The sequence below is a fragment of the Sciurus carolinensis genome, chromosome 17 (genome assembly GCF_902686445.1).
Source record: "Sciurus carolinensis chromosome 17, mSciCar1.2, whole genome shotgun sequence".
Classification (NCBI taxonomy): domain Eukaryota; kingdom Metazoa; phylum Chordata; class Mammalia; order Rodentia; family Sciuridae; genus Sciurus; species Sciurus carolinensis.
This window is the reverse complement of record NC_062229.1, coordinates 39,405,486-39,430,650: the sequence shown is the minus strand read 5'-3', so window position 1 is coordinate 39,430,650 and position 25,165 is coordinate 39,405,486. Positions and strand designations below refer to the sequence as shown.

General features: G+C 39.3%; 1 protein-coding gene across 2 annotated transcripts in view; it reads left to right on the top strand.

Annotated features, from left to right (window-relative positions):
- LOC124969291 (transcriptional activator ptaB-like) overlaps positions 1–20,796 on the top strand; it is a 190,525-nt gene extending 169,729 nt beyond the window's left edge. Inside the window, exons 3-5 of one of the 2 annotated variants that reach the window (XM_047532174.1) lie at positions 19,287–19,497; positions 19,635–19,767; positions 19,855–20,796. In XM_047532174.1, coding sequence (XP_047388130.1) covers positions 19,287–19,352 — 66 coding nt within the window. In that variant the 3' untranslated portion in view covers positions 19,353–19,497; positions 19,635–19,767; positions 19,855–20,796. The remainder of the gene's footprint in view (positions 1–19,286; positions 19,498–19,634; positions 19,768–19,854) is intronic. The other variant, XM_047532173.1, reaches the window with a different exon arrangement.
- Positions 20,797–25,165: the final 4,369 nt, after the last annotated feature.

The window sequence follows — 25,165 nt, the reverse complement described above, 5'->3', positions numbered from 1 at the left end:
AACCCATTTCTTAGTGTTTTAAAAAAATTCTCATTTCTCCAAGAGGCTTTCACTTGTTACTGTTCAGAATTTTTCTTCCTTTCCACCACACTTCCTTATAATTTTGTATTTTGTTTGGGTAACTATTTTGATCCACTTTGTTTTAAAGGTGTTTAAGTAATATTTATGATCACCAATAAAGTGTCTCATCCGATTCAGAACTACCCAGTTCATTTCTTTCTTTATATTACACAAAACAGAGGAGGGGGCATTTAGAAGCTATTAAAATTTAATTGAGGCTTGATATCAGCTCACCACTTCTGGAAGTCTACTTTCTTCCCTTACTGCTTTGAAAAACCAGGACATTGGTTTTTTCCTGGGTACCTGCTTTCACTCCTCTATCTGTGAAGATGGCTAACCAACCACTCGTCTCATCTACCCATCCTTCTTAACTCATTTCTGGAACATAACAGAAGACAAGTGAGAAAATGTGAGTGTGTCTGTAATTCCACAATCCTAGAGATTTCTAGAAAGAAAGCAGGTCCAGAGTTTCCTTTTCAGAGGCACAGACAGGGTAAAGGGACAAGCAACACAGAGGACATGTTTCACATTAAATATTCCATCAGCTACAGATCATGACTTTAGAGATTTTTGTGAGGAACCCTCTTGCTGCTTTTGCTCTTATTTTTCACCAGTCTTGTTGACTCAACTTTACACATAATGTTTCACCGTTCGGTGGATTGGATGCCTTCTAGTCTTGACATATGAAAAAGGAAATTCACTCGGTATTAGAAAAGACCCATTCTCACATCCCAGGAGAAGAACCTGGTAAATGCACAGCTGACCGAACAGTATTAAAAAAATACTCATTCTATTTGCTCATGGTTTCAAACTGCTTGAGAAAGTCCAATAGCCTAATCCATACAAGTTATGGAAGGAGCAGTCAACAGACTAGAAAAGCAAATTTTCATCAGAGAGGGATACGAAGCAGACTATATCAGGATGTACTGAATGTTGCTGTAATAACAAATGCCCTCTAAAATGAAGTAGTTAAAAATAGATTAATTCTCATCTAGCCTCCAGGTTGACTGAGGTTTGACTGGACAGCTCTTATCCACAGTCTCATTCTTACTACAAGGCTTAGGGTGATAGAAAAGCCACTAACTGGAACAATGGTGGCAGTTGTGACATAGAGGAATCTCGTGAAGCGTGCACCAGCTGTAAAAGCTTGTGCCCTGAAGTTACATGCAACACTTTTCTCACATTTTATTGGCAAAAGCAAGTCACACTTAACTTCACATGAGCAGGAAATATAATGCCACTCTGTACATGAAGAGAGAACTGAAATATATGTAAACAGCCAAGTGAACCAGTTGAAAATGGTTTTCTGTTAAGATAGAAATAATGTAATTGATGCATGAAAACTAAGGAGATTTTTTTTAAAGATGCCATTAGAATCCCCACGTTCTAGAATTAATTTCTAAAAATGCTCTACAAATTGAAAAATTCAGATAATGTCAGAAGAGAATAATCTTTTCTACAAACCAGAGTAGATTCCCAGAAGATCGAGTGTAACTCTTTTCTCACAGTATGGAGCAAAGATGCAAAGAAATGAAAATACTGCATGCAAAAATATAGTGCTAGCAAATAAAAATTCCAGGAGGAGGAAAGAAACAGATGAAGGAGCAACAATAAATAAAATACAGCAGCAGCAAAAACCTGAAGAAGAGTTCTTAAAGATTTGAAATTCCCTTTTGAAATGTATAATTCAGGTCCAGGTGGGTTTCCTGAAAAACACATGGAACCATACACCTATGTATGTAATACATGTGTATTTATCCATATTTGAACACATACATGCATAAAAATGGAGTTCACATGCACATATACATGGATAAATCTTCCTATAGCTCTTTTGGTCCTATAGCTATGTATATGTACACTGGGGTTAAATATACATGATGTGGGGAGGTGTGGATATATGTATTTATATGTATACAGATGAAGTATATATGCACAGTTATGTATATGTATAATCTACATTTCTTGGTGAAATTTTGGAAGAATAGATTTAAAAATTTTCTCAGCTTCTAGAGCACAAATGTGTTTAATAGGAAGAGAGACTCAGACCAGTACTGTCTGTAACCAATGAAGCCAGAACTATAGCATGTGTGGGAACTGTCAAGAGGAGGAGTAGTAACCAGGCATCCAGTTTGATGTTTTGGCCACCAACCAGAAATCAAAATAGAATAACTCAGACATGCAAAACTATGGAGTGTGAAACATTCTTACACCATATCTGTGAAAATATTTGGTAAAGTAATATAAGCAAATGAAAACTGACCCAGAAGAGACATTTCAAGATAGTGGAGACAGTACAATGGACAGAGATGAACAGCAAAATTCAAAATACAGTTAAATATTTACTCAACTTAGCAGTGTTCTAAATGTGGTACTTTATTTGCCCTGATTTATAGACGGGGAAAACTGAGACTGAAAGCGTTTGGCATTTGGAGGGGCAGAGCAAAGCTTCAAATTGAAGCTGTTTGTGGTTTCCTGGATACCTTGCGTAGAGACAACTGTTTAGTAAACAAGAAAACTAGGAATCACAAGGGAAAAGATAGACACATTGTCTGCAAAACTGTTTGACCCAGGATGCTAAATGCAAAGTCTAAAGATGAAAAATAGAGAACAATATTTGTAACATGACAAAAGTTGATGCACTGTATAACCAATATGGGCAGAATAAATGATACCAAAAATCACTAAATTAAGAAAATTAGTTGGTGCAGTAGCACACGCCTGTGATCCCAGCAGCTCAAGAGGCTGAGACAGGAGGATCGAGAGTTTAAAGTCAGCCTTGGCAAAATTGAGGCACTAAGCAACTTGGTGAGAACATCTTTCTAAATAAAATACAAAATAGGACTGGGGATGTGGCTCAATGGTTGAGTGCCCATGAGTTCTATCCCAAGTACCCCCCCATAAATTATATGCAAATGTTTCATAGCAGTTTCATGAATATTAGACAAAAACTAGAAACAGCACACATGCCAACCAGTTAGTAAAAATCAACAAATTATGGTATAGTCTTATAATGGCATACTGCTTAATAATAAAACTTTTATAAAGCAACTAATTGCATGAAGAGGCAACTGACAAAAATACAACTTGCAGATATCTGTATAAAAACTCCTGCCTTGTTCATAATCTGCAGCACAAATTAATAAAAGGATCCAATTTTCTACCCTATATATTGACTAAAATTAAAAGCATGTGTGATATTCATCATAGGCATGATGAGGATTCAGTTATGTGTATGCTTTCACATGCATACAGTCACAGTATAAATTGGTACATTAAGGAAAACATTATCTGCTGGCATCAATGCAAACATGCATACCCAGAAGCTCCTTTGGCTATAGAAGTTGTAACATGTTATGTTAAAAATTGTTACAATGGTCAATATTTAACCACTGGCTCTCCAGAAAAGGCAGGGGAAAGAAGAAGAAAGGTGGGCAGGGTGATTTGGGGGTGGAGGAGACTGGAAGGAAAGGAAGGAGGGAAATATTTGTAGCATTTGTGATTTTCCATCTGTAAATAACATTTACCAGGGTCAAGTTTCAACCATCACTAAATGCAGAGTTGGGGAAAAAATACACAGTACTGAATTTACCTACTCAACACCTCTGCATTAAGACATGTATGTGCCCAAAGACCTTGATGGCAACATTTTTGTGACCCTGTAACTGTCTCCTGCATTCTCTTTGTTAGAGTAGTTAACATGTAATACTTAAGTGGCTTTTGAAATTTTTATATAAAATTTTAAAGAGTAAGATTCTCCATGTGCTCGACAGTTACCCATAAAATCTTTTTAGTGTCTCAGCATCTGGTTTCTTTGGTTCTGGAGTCTCAAATTCAATCAGTCAAGTGCTCTATTACTATTTCCTCATCATCTCTTAGACATTGTAAAGAAATCTGACAGCTCCATTAATAAAATGAATCTTCAGTGCTTCAAGGTTGGCAGAGGAGTGATAGATAACTTCTTTGCTAACCTTGGGAGATCTGTGTGTGTGACTATACTTTGGCAGCTGTCAGGTTTCCTTTCAGTTTTAATTTCACTAAAATTCAAGTTGTGTGAGGGTAAAGGTCATGTTTGACTATGAGCTGAACTTTATCCAGAGGTTAACCCAATTCCTGGCACCTAGGAGTTATTTAACAAATCATTAATCAACTTATAAATAAGCAAATGAGTATCCTCTTTGATGAATTTGACCATGTTTAAAAGCCCTGTTCATAAAGAAAATGACACCAAAATAATTGCTGATTTTTTTTTTCCTGCTATGAACATCCACTGTACTATATGTAACTGAGCTATCTCTATCTGATTTTTCTTTTTGGAGTGTGCTTTTTAAAAGACCCCTAGAAGAAAAAAGGCCCTTAAATTTCTTTAAAGTTTTCTCAGAAATCTTTGGTTCGTTCTCTGCTTTAGCTTTCCTGAAATTGTATATGCATCCTTCACACTGGACAGTGTTTCTGTCTTTGAACACACCCCTAAAAATACAAGCCTATCAGAGAACTCAGTATTTTTAAAATCTTCCTGCTATGTTAATTTGTATCTTTATAATACTAGAATTTCTCCCTTCCACAACCTTCTGCCTCGCTTGAGCTACCTTCCTTCTTGATTTTTAGGCCATGATGTCATGTCTCTATTTGTTTTGGTCTGATAAGCAAGGACTTGATGGTTTTCCAGCATCTGGAGCTTACTGGACATAGGCACTATGAGATACTGAATTATTTCCTAAGTTTTATACTTATCTTTGTTTCTCACCTCAAAAGCCCTTGGGCTGTGGTATAGGACAGACATTTCACTGGGCCTTCACAGTTTAATGATTTAAGTAGTGTTTTCCAAGCATTCACTGCGTGTCTAAGTCGGTATTGCCTATTATGAACTCCTTGGACAAAGTGTCAAATATCTAATAAAGTGTAGCTCCTTGGGCACTTGGATATTGTGTGTTTATCTGTAGTATATGTGCATAAGGAAAATTCTTTCTTTCCAAAGGAAAAAGGTCTGAAAGTTATGAAATTGGTTGGTATTTAAGTAATTTCACATTCTTTTAAAATAATGGGGTATCTATGTGTCATGTGTTGGGTGAGCTGCTTAGAGGGTTACAGAATAAACCTGAAGGGAACACACGAAGCATTTGTTGAATGATTGTAGAACTACATACTTTCCAAGTTAGAATTAATCATCAGAGGTGTCATGAAATATGTCATTTCTCTGTCCTGCTTGGGTCCCCTCCCCACCACACCACCACCACCACCACCACCACCACCACTACTATGCACCCATACTCTTTTAATAAAGGCAACGAAGAGAAGAGGAATCAGGAAATTGAAAGGGGAAAGAGGAAATATTTTGTGCTTACTGGTTAGGCAGAAAGGAGAGGTGCATTTTTCTGTCAGTGTGAATGTTGGAGAAAATGAAAAATGGGGAAAAAAAGGTCACATGGAGTTTATTAGATACTCATAATAATGAATAGATGGTTTGGGGTAAAGACTCCCCCCTAAAACATGTGCATGCATGCATACACACTCCTACACACACAGGCAAGAAACTTGGAATGGCATGAGACCTGATCAAGTGTGTGTTTGTGACCATGTTTAGTGACTGCTGGTGATTGTGACACCTAATTATACCTAGGTATTTTGAATTTTTCTCTCTTGCTCTCTGTATTATTTGACCAAATATAAAGAAAGTGTTTTAATAAACAGTTCTATTTTATGGGGAAAAGAAAGCCTTCCTAAGTGGGATTATTCTGCTACTCATAATAATTTTAAAACCATTGTTAAGTGTCTGCTGCTCAGTATGCAAGTGAATATCTGAATCGTAAACAAAGTGTTATGAAGAAATGAAGAGTCTCATTCTACAAAGCCAGACCTATAAAATGACAGTAAACTTCATTCTAATTAGGTTTTACACTCTGATTAGGAACACATAAACCTGCCAAGTAATCTTCATCCTGATGTCTCTGGTCTAAACACCAAGCTCCATAGTCTGAGATCAGGGAACAGAAATTCCAGATTCTGAGGGACACAGGGCTGTTCTTTGAGTTCCTCTGTGCTTACCCTGCAAAAATGGACATTCTCTTTACCAGTTGCCACACTCCCCAGGAAATAAGAGGAGTGAGGTTTGGAGGCTCCACAAAACATAATCATTTTAATTGAACACTCTCCTTGGGCAGATGAATAGGCCTCCCACTTGACAGGTTCCTTTTCATCTCCATTACCTGTGATGGAAATCAATCAATCCCACTCCAACCAGCTCATATGTTTATATCTTCAATAGGCTCCTGATAGATCTGCCAACTGAGATGGATGTGATTTCTGATCAACTTCATGTTCTGGTTGTGTAACCAACTAGAAGGGCGAAGAAGTTCCAATTTGGGCTTTTCATTTTTCCAAGCATAATAATGAATTCATTTCTACTTTCTCCCATTAGAGCACTAAGATGATCTTTTTAAGAGGTCAGAGTGTTTTAACGTGATGACCAGACAGATATTTAGGCCACAATTCAATTTGAAAAGTTATTACTAAGGTGCCTACTAAGTGCAGGGGTTTCTGGTAGATATTTGGTAGAGGAAATGTTTCCAAATGCCAGCAATATTTGTCTTAAGAGTGTGTACACACACACACAAACACATAAATATATACTTTTTCAAGGCACTTAGACTGTAAGCTAAGAGGTGAAAAAATATATAAATTTATATATTATAAATGTTATATATATTATAAATATATATTTAGCATACATGTTAATATATATTCAATACCAGTGAAAACCAATTGTGATGAGGCAGAGCAGATTGTTAAACAGAGATTACTGTGTAGAATTGAGATTAAGTAGGTAGCAAAGATCACTTGAAGCAAGGCTTGAAGATTTTACATTTATTACTATTAGCACTACAGTTTTAAATTATAGTAAGGACCTATCTAGATGGAGGTAGAAATGCATTGGCCTGAATAGGTTAGGGTCAGTGACTGACCCCTAGGTGATATTAATTAACTCAGGTAACAGAAAAAGCAGAATGAGGAGACACTCTGATAAAAGGAACAAGACTCTCTCTGGGTCTCCAAGAGCCTGCTCTGGGGCTGGTGACATGGTGGTGCTGTGCATGTGCAAAATAAGACTTTCTGGAGAGACCATCTCAACCTGGTGGTCCTAGAGTTTGGATGGGAACTTGAGAGGAAAGAAGAGGAATTTTGAGAGCATTACACTCTACAGGGAAACAAAAGATGGAGATTTGAAGATAACAAAGGATATGAGGTGCAGATGAATGAGAGTAGGCGATGAACACATTTTAATGAATAGAGCCCTACTTTCAAGTCTGTATTTAGAAAGAACTGCATGTTTTAGGAACTTTGAATTTAAAAAATTGATTTTAAAAAATATTGGCCCTTACCTTGAATTCTAAATATTTTATGCTTTTTTGATTTCATACAAGATAGTGTTGGGTTCCTGGGTGGTTTTACCTTGACAGTATTGATATACATAAGCCCTGTTTACCTAAAAAGGGGTTTGGGGTAACTTTGCATAAATAGAGTTACATTCTTTTTCTGAAGACTTCAAGCATGTTACCTGGGATTATGAGGAATGTTGGTTTCAGAACTGCAAGAGGAAAGAGAACAAAATTCTAATTTTATACAGTAAATTGGAATGCAGTCTATTACATACAGTAGGTTTAAAAAATTAGTTAATACATTGGATTTTACTAAAAAAGCATACACCATTCTTTGAATTTTATGTCATAGAAAAAACTGATTTTTTTCCCCTGTCTCTTCCCTTTATTAATAAATTAAAACAGTCATTTCAACTTCATTAGTTACTAACAAAGACAAAAACATCACTGGCCTATGGGTTCATTTTGTGTATATCGATGGGACCATTGTAGAATATGAGCCCTCTGTGAGCCAAGAATTTAGTAGAAACTAGAACTTCCTGGAAAAGTTTCCTGGTTGGGAGTGAGAAAACCTATTTCTTGTTTCTGTCTTTGTTACCCACTAGCAGAGTCCCAAATAAACTCCTTTTCTTTGCCTCTGTGTGAATGTCTGTATAATCTATGGTTTAAAAGTTTGTTTCTTGGTCACAGATAATAACAGCAAAGATCTCTTGGGCACTTACCTCTGTCAGACACTATGCTAAGCACTTCATTGTATTATCTCACTTAATTCAAACAACAGCTCCTTGGAGAATTTTTGTCCCAAATGTTCAGCTGGGGGAACAGAGATAGACAGTGAACCCTGGTATAACATCATAGTAGTGCATGGAATGCTTTTCACGGATCTTAACCTACCACACAGCAACCTTGAGGCTACCTGTTTTAGGAGGAAGGGGAGACATCCAGGAAGTCGGGCAATTTGTCGATTTTCTCCTTGTGAAAACATGGGAGATTGAGAACAAATACATATGTCTCGACTTCAAGCCTGTTGTTCTTCCTCTGTATCCTGCTTATAGAAAAACCATTGAAACCTGACATTTTCTGCAGCTTTTTATTTTATCTATGGAAGAAACCTAGGGATTTGGCAAATCGCAAGCTGAATCTGGCCCATAGATGTGTCTTATTTGCTTGCACAGTAATTAAAAAACCTTGTGGTTGCCAACATTTTAATGTCAGCAAGCACCCCATAAATAACCTAGAGTTTTGGCTTCCCTTGAAACATAGGAAGATCTGGCATCTCTGGGCCTAAGAGCCTCATGGCAAGTGATCACTGGAACTGAGTCACAGGCTTTCGGAGTTTTACACGGTATTCACCCAGCTGTCTTCATTGGTCTGGGTTACCTCCAGGACTTTTGTGTGACTTCTGGATTAAAGATGTCTGCTCCTGCAAAATCAAGGACTTTGAAGGTTTTCAGTGCCACATGGCAAGTAGGTCATCCTGCTTGGCTTCTTCCCCATGACATCTACGGGAATGAGAGTCCCAATGACGTGGCTTCTCTCTCACAGGGCTGTTACAGAGCATTTCTCCAACACAAGTGACATTTCAGATTCAGGAAGGCGAGCCGAGTCATAATTGGCCCTGTCACCATTCGGGTTTGATGCTGGCACCTCATATGTTTGCCCTGGTTGAGTAATCTGTTTGTGTCTGGGTAGGCCACACACAGGCAGATGTGAACTGTTTATATTCACTTTTTGCCTGGGAACTTGTTTCCTCTGGGTCATAGCTTTGGAACGAATGATAGATTGGAAAGTTACTGGTATAGACTTGGAAGAAAACACTTCACTTGAGCCCATTTTGGTCTCTGACCTTCATAACCTTGGTTGGGCAACAGCAAAAGGGACTTTCTAATAGACAGCATCAGTGGATGAGAGTTATTGAAAATATGTCGTTTCTCAATGCAGTTGAAACATTTAGTAATCCCATTTTATACACAAAGCAATTGAAATGTAGCATTGTCGAAAGTTGCCCATGTAAGTACCCATAATGTCACAGATACATCTTAGTAATCAGTAAATTTCTCTCTTATTTCCTGGGTGCCTTTCCCAGTCAGGTCACAACCAGCTTTACTTCCAGCATTCACCAGCTAAGACAATTTCCTTGCCTCCTTTTCCTGTGAACAGAAGAATGCAAAGGGCCAAGAGGAAGGAGATGAAGCTTAGAAGACCCGAAACTCCTGCATCTGTTCTATGCCTTGTCCTGTGGGTTGGCCAGAGAGGCCTCCTTCCTAGAGCTTCATTTCCCATTGTGACCATCTGGGAAAACCTTGTAGCATTGGCATCAATAAGTTGCATATTAAATCATTTTGTATGAAATGATGATGACTTTTTTCATTTAAGACCTTGTTTAGAGCTCTTTCTTAGAAAAGGATGCTAAGAGGCAATGAGAATGCTAGAAGTCATTTGGGTGAGATTGTCTTACATTTCTTCCTTGCCTCACTCCCACCTTCAACAGGCTGCAGGTAAAATCGGGAGAGGAATAAATAGGGAAAATAATGGAAGCCCTCCAGGTAACTTACTGGTATCACCTTGATCAGGAACACTTATCTGGAATCTTCCCCGGAAGCCTAGGGATGCACAATTCTGGTTTGGCAATCCTACAAGATACTTTCTATTACAATAAGCATCAGATTTTTTTTATTCAGAAAATACTCACTTTAACTTAGTGTCTAGCCCTCTGCCAGGCATTATGAAACTTGTAAAAGGAGCATGCATAATGAACAGACTCTGCCTTCAGGGGTTCATGCTCTGGTTACCAAAGTCATGTGTGGGTACAAAAATGTTGATGTAGGACTTTCAGTTTTCTTCATAGTACTATCCGCATCATAAAAACACTCAGCATTATAAACAGTCTCATGTTCTTTCCTGATTAATGACACCCAGAGATTATCACAGACAATGCATTTTGGGGAGGCAAATAAAAATAATTGGTATAAAACTGAGGAGGAGAGACGTTAAGTTGCCTTAGGAGTGGATACTGAACAACTTTAGCATTCACTTCAAATATGGGACTCTTTAATATTAGGCATTAATAAACCTATCAAGGGGCATTCTTTAATTTTATAACTTGTTAAAAGTCAAAAGCCTGAAAAATTCAAACCTTAAGCACAATTTGGAATAATATGAAATATTTGTAGCCTGTCTCTTCAGCACTGAAGTCTTCTTCACGTGTGGGTAAATAATTGGCAACATGAGCCATCATTTTCATGGTGTATCAACATGCATGTATGCAGATAACCCAGAGAACAAATGAGTTTAATGGGATGTTTCCTTTTTCACTTTTTCCATTGTTCTCTTTGAGTGGACATGACTTTGAAAGTACATAAGTAAATATTCCATTGGCAGTGTATTTCTTTCAGGTATGTGAAAAATCTTAGCCGTAAATATTTCCTTAAATAAATGAGCTACACTGTTGGGGAAATGCATATCGCAACTATGTTGAGATTTCATCTCATACCAGTCAGAATGGCAGTCATCAAGAATACTAACAATAATAAATTCTAGAGCATATGTGGAGGAAAAGGAACGCTTTTACACTGTTGGATTGTAAATTAGTACAACCACTCTGGAAACAAGCATGGAGGCACCTCAAGAGACTAGGCAGGGAACCATCAGATGGCCCAGATACCACTCCTCAGTATTTATCCTAAAGATTTAAAATCATCATACTATAGTGATACATTTATACCCATGTTTATAGCAACCAAACTGTGGAATAATAGCCAAACTATGGAAAAACCCAGGTGTCTGTGAATTGATGAGTGGGTAAACAAAATGTGGTGTATATATGCAGTAGAGTTTCACCCATGAAAAAGGATGAAATGATGTCATTTTTCAGAAAGGTGGATTGGACCTGAGAACACTATGTTGAGAAAAACAAACTGAATTGAGAGTCGAGGGTTGTACATTTTCCCTCATGTGGAAGCTAGAGAAGAAAAAGGAAAAGGAAGGTGGGGAGAATCTCATGAAAATTGAAGGGAGTTCTGTAAAATACAAGAAAGGGACCAGGGGGAGGGAGGAGAGGGAAAGGGGGAATACCAGGGAATGATATTGGGCAAATCACGTAGTTTCATGATGTGTGAATATGTAACAATGAATCACACTGTCATATCCAAATATAATGTACTAATAAAAGGGGGGAGAGAAAATAAGTATGCTAAACCTTTTTTTTTTAAATTCTTTTTAGATATACATGATAGTACTGTACATAGTGGAATAAGTAATCTTAATTACTATCATGTTCTTGTGGTTGTACATGATGTGGAGGTACCCTGGTCATGTATGCATATACAAGGGTATGCTCCATTAATTCTGGCCTATTCCTCTCCCCGCTCTCTTCCCTTCACTCTTCTTTGTCTTATTCAATGAACTTCTGTATTTCCCCTCCACACCCTCCCTTGCTGTGGGTTAGCATCCACATATCAGCGAGAACATTCAGCCTTTGGTTTTGGGGGACTGTCTCATTTCACTTAGCAGGATATCCTCTAGTACCATCCATTTACTGGCAAATGACATAATTTCATTATTTATGGCTGAGTAGTATTCCATCGTGTGCGTATACCACATTTTCTTTATCCATTCATCTGTTGAAGGATACATATCTTGGCATTGTGAATTGAGCTGCTATAAACACTGCTGTGGTTGTCTCTGTAGTATGCAGATTTTAAGTCCTTGGGTATAAACCAAGGAGTGGGATAACTGGATCAAATGGTGGTTCCATTCCAAGTTCTCTGAGGAATCTCCATACTACTTTCCATAGTGGTTGCACAAGTTTGCATTCCTCACCAACATTTATTGTTACTTATATTCTTGATGATTGCCATTCTGACTGGAGTGAATTGGAATCTGTGTGGTTTTAATTTGCATTTCTCTAATTGCTAGAGATGTTGAACATTTTTTCATATATTTGTTGACCATTTGTATTTCTTCTTTGAAGTGCCCGTTCAGTTCCTTTGCCCATTTATTGATTGGATTATTTGTTTTTTTTTTTTTTTAATAGGTTTTTGAGTTCTTTGTATATCCTAGAGATGAATGTTCTATCTGAGGTACAAGTAGTAAAGATTTTTTCCCATTCTGTAGGCTGTTCACATTCTTGTTTTCTTTGCTGTCAAGAAACTTCCTACTTTGATACCATCCCATTTATTAATTCTCGATTTTGTTTCTTGTGCTGAGGCATCTTATTGAGGAAGTTGGTTCCTAGGCTGACATGATGAAGATTTGGGTTTACATTTTTTTCTAGGAGACGTAGGGTCTCTGGTCTAATGTCTAGGTCCTTGATGGACTTGAATTTTGTTTATTTGTTGAGTTTTGTGCAGGGTGAGAGATAGGGGCTCAAATTCATTCTAATACTGGATTTTCGGTTTTCCCAGCACTATTTGTTAAAGTAAACCCTTTTGAATTAACCAGCTCATGTAGTTCTTCACTGAAACTTAGTTGCTCTTCCTGTCTTGTCTGTTTTCAATACATCATCTCTAAGTGATCATTTCCTGAGGAGGTTAAAGTGATGGTCAGATGAAGCGATTTCTACATAGAGGAGGTAGAGGAAAATCACGAGTGTGTTATGGGAGCCTTTGTGTTTGGTACCTAGAGTTCTCTGGGTGTCATCCTGTCTCTCTTTCATGCTCTTCTTAATTCTGGCCTTTTTCCTGGCCAGTGCGACAGCTGTTTGTAATTCTGTTTGCAATTCATTGCTGGATGAATTACGGATTGCTCTGCCTGCTTGTCATTGTTGTGGCCTCTTCAAGTTCCCATATGACAAGGGGGGAAAAAAACAGTCTGGGTTCCATAAATGACTGGACTTTCTATTCCAATCAATTATTTTTAGAAAGCTTCCATAGAATGGAAAGTTTCCTCAATCAGCAGGATTTATACAAAGCTGTATGTTGGTATGCTTTTCTCAAACAAAACCTTAGAAAAGTTCTTTGAGGATCCCATGGCTTGTGGGGCCTGCCTTCTGTTTCTGGAACCATGGCAGGGTCCTGCTTAGTGCTGAGTGTGTGGTGTCCCCAGGGACCATTTGCTCTTGAGACTCCATACTCCACCAGGAAGGACTGAAACTATATTACAGTGAACTCTGTTAGTAGCCAATTTGAGGATGCACAGTAATCTGTTTAATCAATATCTTATCTCAATTGTCAGTTGTAAAAGGTTTAGAAATAATGCAACAAAATACTCAGCCCTGAGTGTCATTTCACCTTTGTTTGATTCAGAAGGTCCTTTAGAATCTGCGTGTCCTGGGGGAGTAAGTTAAAAAAGATTCTAGGTCTAGAATGTCTGATAAGCTAGCTTTTTTCTTCTCCCTTTCCAGTTAGGAAAAGAAAGAGGCAAGTGAGAAGTTTATATAGTCCTCTTGTTCCAGGAGGTAAACGAGAGTCCAAGCAAATGTACGGTGTTTGTAATCACTGAAAGTAGTGTTCATCATTTTCTGCTGCTGTTAAATAGCCCACCAAACTCTCTTTGAAGTATAGTCAATAAAGAATCTCCTCTTCACCTACTTTGGGTCTCTCCTATTTGGGTACCAAATTCTGTGGTGCACTTTGAGGTGATTAATGAGGCAGATGGCTACCGATTTGCAACCAAGGCCCATGGTTCTCAAAAAAGGTCTCCCAGGGATGCCCTTGCACTGGCCTATGTAGCTCATCTATCTGTTTGCCTCTGACGGGACTCTCTCTCATAAACAAGCTAAAAGAATATATCTGATTACGCAGCACCTCATATCAAAAGGATGCGGCCTGAAGGGCATAGCATATGCCATTTGACTCTGACTTGGTGCCCTCTCTCAGATCCATCTTCCATTCTGGGCTTCCAGGTTCATCCTTCAAAGCATTGAAAACAACATAATTTCTTTCTCTGAAGAACTTTCTCACCCTTGACAAGCCCATGGGACAAACAGAGCTAACCTCTACGGCCTTCTGTCTGTCAGCCTTTATTGAATTGAATATTCACTCTGCAGAGCGTCACAACAGGCATCGTGGAAAATTATAGAAGGAGGTGATGTACTCCTGGCCTCCGAACATCTTACCAACTTATGGGAGACACAGAAATGGCACACAGCAAAATACATGAAAACTTAAATGTCAGCAGGACAATATGTAGTTATTATAAATCCAATTAACATAACAAATATTTATGTATACACACATGTACATAAAGCATTTTTGAAAGTCATTGGAGTTAGAAAATGGTAGTTCTTTTTACTGTCTTAGTTTTCATTTCCCAGAAGTGACACCAAGATAAGGATTTGAGTGTAAGTTTATTTGGAGAGTTCAGGAAAGAGCAGTAAGGGGAGAGGGGAAAGGAAGAGAAGAAAAGGAAAGCAGCCAGAAAGGATGTGATATTGAGCCAGCTACTATGGACAGCTGGAACTCAAGCCTCTGGAAAAATTCTGGGAAGAAATTTATAGCATATGCCTCAAAATTATGCCCTGAAATGTCAGTCACTGGTTGAGGACTCCTCTTAGGACAAGTTAATTTCAGATACTCCTAGACTACCATACTCGGAATGGTTTCTGGAAAAAAATCTCTCCTGCAAAGAGATGCAGTTATTGGCAGTTGGAAGTTGGCCTTGGTAGGCCCTGAGGGATTTGAGGGTTAAACAGCCTCTGCGACATGTGTTGATATTAATGAGAACACTGGTTGGGAAAGGGAAGGAGAGGGAATTTGCACTTAGAGAAAACCATCAAGACAGAATTAGGGTTCTTTACATAATTGCTCAAAGGAGTATGACTCAAGTGATGTTAGAGAAGAAGGTCAAGGCTACCAGCTGCAGCAGTCCAAAGAAGGACAATAATTCAGGATGCACGGATCCAGGTTGGTTTTCTTGAGTTGGGATGCCTAGTCGTCTACTAGACAGGTCTCAGCTACAAATCAGGTTGGGGGCAGTGGGTGGGTGGGTGCAGGAGTCATCTCAGACCTGAATGTGATCAGAGATGCAATGGCTCAACCTGTCTTACCTTCAAATCGAACAGATGGAAGAGGTATGCAGGGACCAGTAAGCCCTGGAGGTTTTATCCTGTGTCTTCGGTTATTTGTACAAGACAGTGTTGGGGAGGTGGGGTGGGAGTAGTCATCTAAAGTGAATCTGATACAATACCCTCGTGCATAGTATTATATGTATGCATCTTCTCTAGAAAGCTGGCAGATGGGACAGTTAAAACTGTCAAAGGCTAAAATATTGCAAAAGACTCTTGTTTATCTGATACCAGTTGTTGAGGTATTGTTTTAGAAGGCCTGTATCCTGGGCTTTAGCAAGTACCCGCTACAGGGACTTTTTTAATGGAAATGTCCCGTGTGTTCTGACTTTTAGCTGTCCTGGCAGACGGGCCCAGGAATGAGCTCCATGAGAAGGCATGTCCATGGTTGATTACTGGTTGATATATCTAGTTGCATTATCGGATGAGTTCAACTCCCTTTTTTGCTATCTTGTATTTAGATGCAAGGTAGAAGAAGATCTAGAACAGAAACATCAGGATATGCCGATGTTCAGATAGATTTCATCTGTTTAAAAATAAAAGCATAGAGCAGAACCACAATAGTTGCTTGTTTCCTTACGTAATCAGTAACACAGTTGCATCTGTGGACTAGGGAGGAGAGAGATGGATCAGGATGGGTTACTTCAACAGCAGAAATTAATATAAAGAATTGCTAGCTGGGGACAGTCAGTGGTTTATACCTGTAATCCCAGCTGCTCAGGAGTCTGAGGCAGGAGAATCACAAGATTGAGGCCAACCTGGGCAACTTAGACCCTGTCTCAAAATATTAAAAAAAAAAAAAAAAAGGTTGGGGTGGGGGCTTGCTAAGGAGGTAGTTTAATGGTACAGCACTTGCCTAGCATGTAAGGCCCTGAGTTCAATTTCCAGTACTGCGTGTCCCCCCTGCAATAAAAAAAGTCAGCATGCATGAGAAGGGAGGGAGGTAGGAGGATGTGGGGTGTGTGCATGTGAGAGCACTAGCAAGAACAAAAATATATAGAACTGGCTGACATAAGGAGGATTGCTACTCAGTTATAAAAATAATCATAGCAGTAGTCTGTGTAGCACTTGGTTCTGAAGGGAATGACATTAAGGACCCTTATTTGGCTGTGGGGTGAGGGGTGGTTAAGTCAGGGCGTTAGGGGAAAATCACATGTAAACACTAGAATCGTACACTATGACTGCCAGAGCAAGCTGTGATGGGAAACAGATTTTTGTCGTTCACGTCACGCTTACTCTGTGATATACGTAGGCACGGAGTCGAATGCAGATGAAAAAGCTTCTCCCCCAGTGACTTGTATTATTACTTTTCCCCCATCTCTTCTGCGTGCTCACAGGCATAGAGAGGGGAATTCACAGAAGTTTTGTGTATATACAATACAGCTTCACCTTAAATTGTACTAAACTTGTGCTGAGCACTCTATTGCAGGCACTGTATTACTTGATGGTCTCATTGATCCTAGAAATGTTCTCATGCCTCCTTAACAGAAAAGAGATTGATATATGGGAAGGTTGACTAATCTCCTGTAGACACAGCCCATGCACAGTCAGATTTGAATTTCAAACTCGACAATATCCTACTCCAAAGCCTGGGCTTCGTTATTAGCAACACTGTGCTCCCTGCCCTAAATATTCTGCTGTGACCTTCTGTCTACAATGGATCCTATCACTTTCAACAGCAAAGCTAGGGGCCTGAAGGAGGTGATCTCTAAGATGGAATAAATGTGTCCAATACAGTAGCCACTAGATGTGTGGTTATTTAAACTTGGTAAAATTTCAGTTTTGGTTCCCTAGTCAGAAATAGCTTCCTTTGGAGAGCTTCATAGCTACAGGTGACTAGTGACTACCATATTAGATAGCACAGGACATTTCCACCATCACAGAAGGTTCTGCAGTAGCTCCACGGTGAGTTACAGTGTGACTCAAAATCCCAGTTTCCAAACTTAGTGCTGCAGTTTGCTAGTTGTACACCCAGGGGCAGGTTATTTCATGTCTCCATGCCTCTGTATGTTGTTGCATCTGTAAAATAGGACTAGTTAATGCAGTTCCTCATTGGGTTCATGTGAGTGGTAAAGTAAAGTTATGAGCTTTACCACTGAGTTTTTGAGACATGTTCCCTAAAGGGAGAAAGGTTCTCTTAACTCTAACAAAACATTGCCCACCTCTGGGGAAAGCAGGAAGGAGTCTCAAGCAGGGGTAGGAGGATCTTGATAATTTAAATTTGGACTGCTCTGTGGATGTAAGAAATCGTACATTAACTCACAAGATTATTTAGCCCATAGTTTTTACAGCTTACACTATGAACTAGGTTCTGATTTAAGGGCTTAGCACATATTCTATTATTTCATCCTCTAAGGAGACCCAGGTCCTAGGTATTCTATACTTTTATTTTCAATTTCTTTCACATTTTATTGACTTCTCTTGATAAGTCCTGCAAGAGTGGGAAGGAGAGGACAATGGTAAAAGCTTAAGATTCCCCACTTTAGGGACGGAATGCAGAAACACATCAACTGTAGAGGGCATGTTCTCTCAGGCCAGATATTTGGTGCCCATCATCTAGTTTAATGCAGCAGCACCCTGAGAGAGGTGGTATTCTCCCATTTATAGATGTGGGAGCAAGCTAATGAGTCTGAATAATTAGCCCAGCATAGCAAAAATTAGTTCAGGGGGAGAACTGAGAGTCTAATCCAGGCCTAATTCCCAATCACATACCCTTTTCACTGTCTTGATGTCTGTTAAGAGGGATATAGCACATTTGCATATTTAAATATAGAGTATAAATCAATGTAGATAAATTGCCCTAGGGGTTATAAGGAAGAAAGGCTCCTCCTAGCCCAGTAGGTCTTGAGAGGCTTCGGGAAAAAAGGAGCTTTAGAACTGGTGCTTGAAAGTGAGTAGGATGTTGGCCAATGAGATTGAAGAATCCAGGCAGAGTAGGCAGCACAAGCAGACTCTGGCAAGATGAGGAATCCATTAATATTAGCAGAGATGGACCAAGAAGGGGGATCTGCCTGGTTGGGAGCAGTGTTTTGTCACAAACATGGTTATAAAACTGTCAGTGCATGGTCATCATAAGATGCAGATTGACTGTTTTATTACGGCTTTTCTAAATGCATTTATTTTTATATGGTGCTGAGGATGGAACCCAGTGCCTCACATGTGCTCTGCAAGTGTTCTACCATTGAGCAACAACCCCAGCCCCCAACTGCTTTTAATTCTCTACATATAAGGCATTTGTTTTGTTACATGTACCCAGGCAGACCTCTTCCACTAGGCTGCACCTTGTGCATGACCACTGGTCACTGGGTTTGGGTGATAAGTGTCTCTGAATGCCCTTCTTTCTGTGCCCTTCTGGGTAGCACTTCAACTCTGATGCTGCCACTCTGGGTTCTTCACTATGAGTTATCCACCCTGGGTTCCAGAGAGATGGGTTCTGTGAAGAGCAAAGAGGAAATGCTGGGCTTCCCAAGAATTGTGGAGTGTGGGGGGGTGAAAGGGTCACAGGTGGAGCTAGAAATTTCTCATGTTCCAGACCTGGAGTTCTTCTTGCCTGGGATAGAAACTCTCTCCAAGGTCTGATTGATGCCTTGGAGTCAGCAAGCAATGCTAGGCTGTATCAAAGGGGATGGGCCATAGGACTGATGGAATGTGCTAGAGTTTTTGTTGCTTGTTTGGAAGCCAATAGTGGGATTATTTGAACCTGAAAACCACTAAAAGAGAAGATCATGTGATTGATACCCATCCTTCCCCATGTCTGTGGCCTTTCCCTGACTCTCACCCCAGGGCAAAGGAACAAGGAGGACTTCCTGCTAATTTTCAACTGCATTTTGCTCTCTGTTGTGTAGTATTTCAGTGACAGGATCCACTCAGGAGAGTTGGGGAGAGGCTGGCTGAGGTTCTCAAGGAGCTGAGTTTTGAGTTCAGGTGCCCGCATGGGAATGGACTGATGCCTCCTGACCTTTCAGACCTTTGAGACCTCTGGGAGGTCTTAGAAATCACCTCAAGCCTCGAGTCCAGGATACGGCTGCCTAGGGGAATCCCAGGGAAAGGTGGCAGGTAGAGTATCCATTCTGAGTTTTATTCTCTTGTCCTCCCTCCCTTCCTTTCTGTGTGTTTGTGTTACTCTGTTGTCTCCTCCTCAAGATTCCAGAGACCACTGATGCAGGGTATTTATTTTATGTTCTTGTCAACAGAAATAACATGGACTGCAAGATGGTGGATACTACAGTGAGCTCACAACAAGATCTCCAAGATCCCAAACCACTGGCTATTCCAAGGCATCACACCACCCTTCTGGACAGGCAGCAAGAAGCAAGCTGGGAGGAGGTAAGGACCCATCCCCTCTGTCCCTTGACTCCATCCACCTTTAGTTATCAGATGCCTAATGGGCTTTTCCATTGTGTCCTTCCACAGGCCCACTTCTTGACCCAAGAAAGGCTGGACCACCTTCTCAGGTGTCCTGGGGAGCTACTGAAAGACATTGAGGAAGGTGCTGCTGGGCCCCAGGACAGCAGTACAGTGGTGGGGGCCCAGAAGCACCTTGAGTGGCATCACACCCAGCGTGCCTCCAGACTGAAGTCGTCTGAGTGACGGTTCTGAACTGGACTGTTCATCCATTGTCATTGCTTGCGTAACACAGTTCTGGATGACTTTGACTGGTTGGCTTTTTATTGCTGCTGCCTTTTTTTTTTTTTTTTTTTTTCTTTTTCTTTTCTTGACCCTGGGAGTTGTAAAAAGTAATTGCTTTAAAAGGTATAATTCTGTGCTGAAATTAGCCTTGTTTATGAACCAATTCTGTTCCTAGGGAGTTTCTGACTTGCAGTTCCAGGTTAACTAGTAAACGGGGCTGTGTAGTTGGATTTGTATAGCACTGATCCTTAGATTAAAAATATATTTTCTTTCTGTTTTTTTAAAGTTTGTATTCGGGTAATGACCCGAGTCACATTTGCTTAGCTATTGAAGAGATTTCAATGTGGTATCACTTGGAGTTGAAATATAATCAAACATACATTATACCTGGGGCTCTTGCACACTATTTGATAGAAATGTTACACTACAAAGGAAACTACAGCTCACAGGTTGAAATTTAATTCCTCTCTGATCCTGCAGCTAAAATGGCAAAGAAATTATAAATATCAAAAGTAACTTCAAATATCCTGAATATAAGCTAGTCAATTTTGGGTGGTTTTGAAATGCCATTTCCTAAGACAACACAGGAATTGGAGATTGACCTCTTCACCAGTGTTGCCGGGGTATTTGTGGATCTACTCATTTTGGAGGCGTTAAAGAACAATGCATGCTTCTGTGGATGGGTTGATGGAAATTGTGGTATTTCTAACTTTGTCCTGTAACTGTGCCTGCCTTTCAATAAAGAAACTTCAGTTGATTCAGCAACAAGGTCTCTGTCACTTTCCTGCAACACTGTGTCCTTAGTAGTTTCAAAAGAATGTCCTGTGTAGATCAAGTAGTTGACCTGCCAGAGGTATCCGCTGGGGTCAGCATTATTGCTCTTTTGCAAATAGCACTAGAGCTATCTGTTGTCAACCTCTGGGATCTGAATTGTGTGGTCACCTGCTCTTCATATCATGGTTAGCTCTAAAAATTGCTAGTCCTGGTATTATCTCTAGCAATGGCTGCCATGTGCCATCCTTCTATAATTCTGGAGTCCCCATTTTTTTCCAGGCAGGACAAGCCATAAGCTCTGAGTCTCAGTTTCCTCATTTGCAAAATGAGAAGAATGACATTTACTACAGTAATGGTGACTCGAACCTTAGCTCTTGACTTCCCCATCAAGGACATTAGTCAGTTCCCACTGAAAGAACTTTTTCCCACTTCCCTCTAACAGCTTGTCCACAGGGTGGAGGCATGGTGAATTTGCTTAAGGGACCATTGGAGTTTAAAGCAGTTTACATATGTTGGCAGGTTGTAGCAGTGCAGTTGGCACCCTGTCTGTACTTCTGAGGATTTTCTCTGATAGGTCTTTCTACACTGCAGGCCCTACGTGCTAGAGCATTTGTTCCCCTACTTCATAACAGCCCTTCAACCAATGACCGAAGAGAGTATAACTACCCCATTGGGGACACCAACAAGCTGGTTCGGAGTTCCCCAGTGAGGTGCCCTCCTGCTGGTAATTAGTTTGAGAATCCAGTTCCTTTGTCTGCCTTTGTCTCCTTGTCTCATATTCTCACTTCTCAGCCAGTGTTTCCTAGGTTCACCTCACTAACAGGCAGCTAATTTGCAAATAAATTTCCATCTTAGGGTTTGCTTCTTGGGGGAGCCTAATCTAACTCTAAATTCTGGTGCTGTTCCCTTAGAGAAATAATGCACCAGAGAAAATACCACAGTTATCATTCAAGACTGAAGAGTTTCTTCCCTTTGACCTTTTCCGGATAGTCTGCTATGTTAGGAATAGGAAAGGGATCTTATAAACCTGAGATCCAGTTGCCAGAGAAAGATTTCCTTCCTGTGAAACAGGCATCTCCCCAAGTGATGAGATATTTTTCCTCTCAAGGAAAGGCTCCACTAACATATGAGATCAGACAAAAGTCACCTGATGGCAAATCAAATTACAATGCACCGGCTAGAACAAGTAATTAAATATAAGGGGGTAATGGGAAAAGGAGAAAGTCACAATCCCAAGCCCCCCTCTCACCTCTCAAAGATCTCAAGGACTCCTGTTTGTCTTTGAATCACTTCTGCTTCAATTAACATTGATTGAGCCTGCCTAAAGTGCCTGGCTCTTGTCAAATCCCATTACAGGAGACTCCAAGATGCTATCTGTCTGCAAGCCTTTGTTGTGCAGGACATTTTTGTGGGAATATCGAATATTATGTGGAGTAGCTAACACATTGATCAGGGCTGTTATATAAGAGGTTTGCTTTTTCTAGCACAGCGGTTTTGTAAACGGGCTTTCATTTTTACCGTTGTCATTATCAATTCAAACCAATTCTCCAGGTTAAAGTTATGATGCTCTAAAATGCATGTCAGACTGACCCACTGTTGCTTTTTGAGATAAACATTGAAAATGTCAACCCTGTAAGAAAATGTGACTGAATCCTTGTTGCAGCCATCTCACACGCCAAATTTATTTTTTCATTGTTGAGAAGGGGTGCATGGTTTCTCTGTGGAGTTCCTAGTAAAGGACTTGGATATTTATTTTACTGGAGAGGTGGTGGAATCACAGTGTGTCTCTCTGGTACCTCACCCTTTGCTCATGAGTTGGGAGTGGGGTCATATTGATGCATCTTTGTTTTCAATATGTGACTAATGACAAAGCTTCCCTCATGCTGGGTATCCATTGCACCTTTACTCAAAATATTTTATAGATTTTCTACTGAATTTAAGTCAACAGAAGTATGCATCCAGCCCTATTATCATCTGGGTTGTGAAGGAGAAATCAAAGTTTCCTGCCTTGGATACCTGTGTAGATGTTGAGGGGCAAGATTTCTATTAAGAAAAACATTAGGGAATGACATTATTCTTTGGCTGTTTAATGACCAAAAACCTCTTATGTAGGGAAAGCACTACTATTGGTACCTTTTTAAAGCTCACATTGGAATTTTGTTAATTTTTATAATCTTTCCTAAACATTCAAATGCTAGTTTTGCTACTGATAAAACATTTTATGAATCAAATCATCCTAAATATTTAAATGCAGAATACAAATTAGTTAGGCAAAGTCTCCTAAATATTCGGTAAATATTTTAGAAGTGCCACAATCTTTAAAAGCAAGAGATGTTTGTACACATGTATATGCACATATACATAGAAATCATCACAATGAGATTTTTATACCTACACCAATACTATGAAAGAACTTCTTTTCTACGGGTTCGATTTATGTCTTCTTTATTTTTGAACTTTTTCCCTCATTTTATACACTTTTATTGTTTACTTTTTTCCTAGGGTTGCAGTAATCTTGCCAGAGTCAGAGAATGGTCTCAGACTTGCTAATTTTGCGGAATCTGAGTTATTATCCATCTAAATTTTGGTTAACACATGGGGTCTTATTGTGTTTTTTCAGAGTCACTTTGATCCTGAACCATTTTTTTTATTTCTGGCTGGAGTGTTTTTGTGGGGGAGTCAAGGTCCAGTTGCTATTTCAATGGCCTTCAGTAGCCTTGGTCTCAACTGACAATGTGGAACCTCCCCCAAGAGTTCCCATGTTCATCAAATTTTAATTCTAAACAGTGAGATGTGACTTCATGATGCCATGTTTTTTCAGTACTTTTGATAGAAACATCCAGAACTTTCACTATCCAGGAATAACTGAATGAGCCGAATGAGCCTTGGTAGATTCTCTTCCTGGGATCAACTCCTTCATGCATCAGCTTCAAACAAACCACTAGACTCTACTGACTGACATCAGTGACCATGGAAACTGATAACTCATGTGGTCTACCAAGAAAAATCCCCAACTTCTCTTGAGTTGTTTGACTTAAAATTCATGGTAACTCTATTTGTTTAGAAAAATTACATTTATTAAAATGTATATGCAATAAGAACAACTGAAATCTGTATATCACAACTCTCTAAGGTTAGAGAGTTTAATAAGTAGGTCTCATTAATAAACACACTCTTTTTTTTTTTCAGTGACTTTTCTGTATGATTTCTAACTTTTTCAGTGTTCTCAAGGCTTCTCATAGATAACAGTTATTCAAGTGAACAACAGTTACTCTTGTTGCCCAAATTATTGCAGCATGGGCACCCCGTTAAGCTGGCTCCACTGTCTTTTCACCATTTCTCTGGGAGTATTTTTTGAAAGTCATTTTATTAGAAAGTAGCATGTTCTATATCCATTTAGAGTTTCTTTTACTGGTAAGATTTTCATCCCTGAAAAGCCTTACTTCCTATCAGTGGAGACTGTCAGTAGGATTGCATATCAGTTTTTTCCATATGAATTGATGGTGGACAAAATACTTGAGTATAATTGAAGTGCTGGAAAAAACATATTAAGATTTCATTAGTATTTTCTAATATGAATACTAATATTATTACCTGTTCTGAATTTATTTTTAACATTTCCTGTGTTCTCCTCCCTTGGATTATTAACTTAAACCATAGTCATACTCCCTTTCTTGATGACCTTCAGGCATTTGATCATTTTGTAGTGCTCTTATTGACAAAGACAGGATCCACATAGACACAGCCACAGGATAAGCAGAAAGATTTGAACCGATGAGGCTGAGGATTGTAAACCATGGAATATTCCTTAGAATTTTTACCATGGGTCTGAGGAATGGTTCTCAAAGCAGAATCACTAAGAAGCCATATTAAACACAGATTGCTGGGCCTCATTTCTTATTATCACAAGCTGGGGTGAGACTGGAGAATTAGCCTGTCTAATAAGTTCTAGGTGAGTCTGATGGTACTGGCAGTGAGACCTAACTCTGAGGACCACTGGTCTGATGAACATAGGAATAACTTTTGATATCTTTAACTTTGAAGACATAAACTAAGGTGAAGTTTAAGTATGGAAAAGTGGACGTAACAACTTCTAAAAAGATGACTTTTTAAGCTAAAAAGTTGGAATTATTTTGAATCTTGCTTATTCAGTCATGTCCACCATTACCTCTTAGGTCCCAATCTCCTCTTGCAAATCTGACTGCTTATACAGTGACTAAAGGACAGAGAAGTATATAAACTTCAGTACAAAAAAAAAAAATACAACAAAATTCCATAATTCATGTGAGACAATTATCTTCACTATAAATAAATACAAATG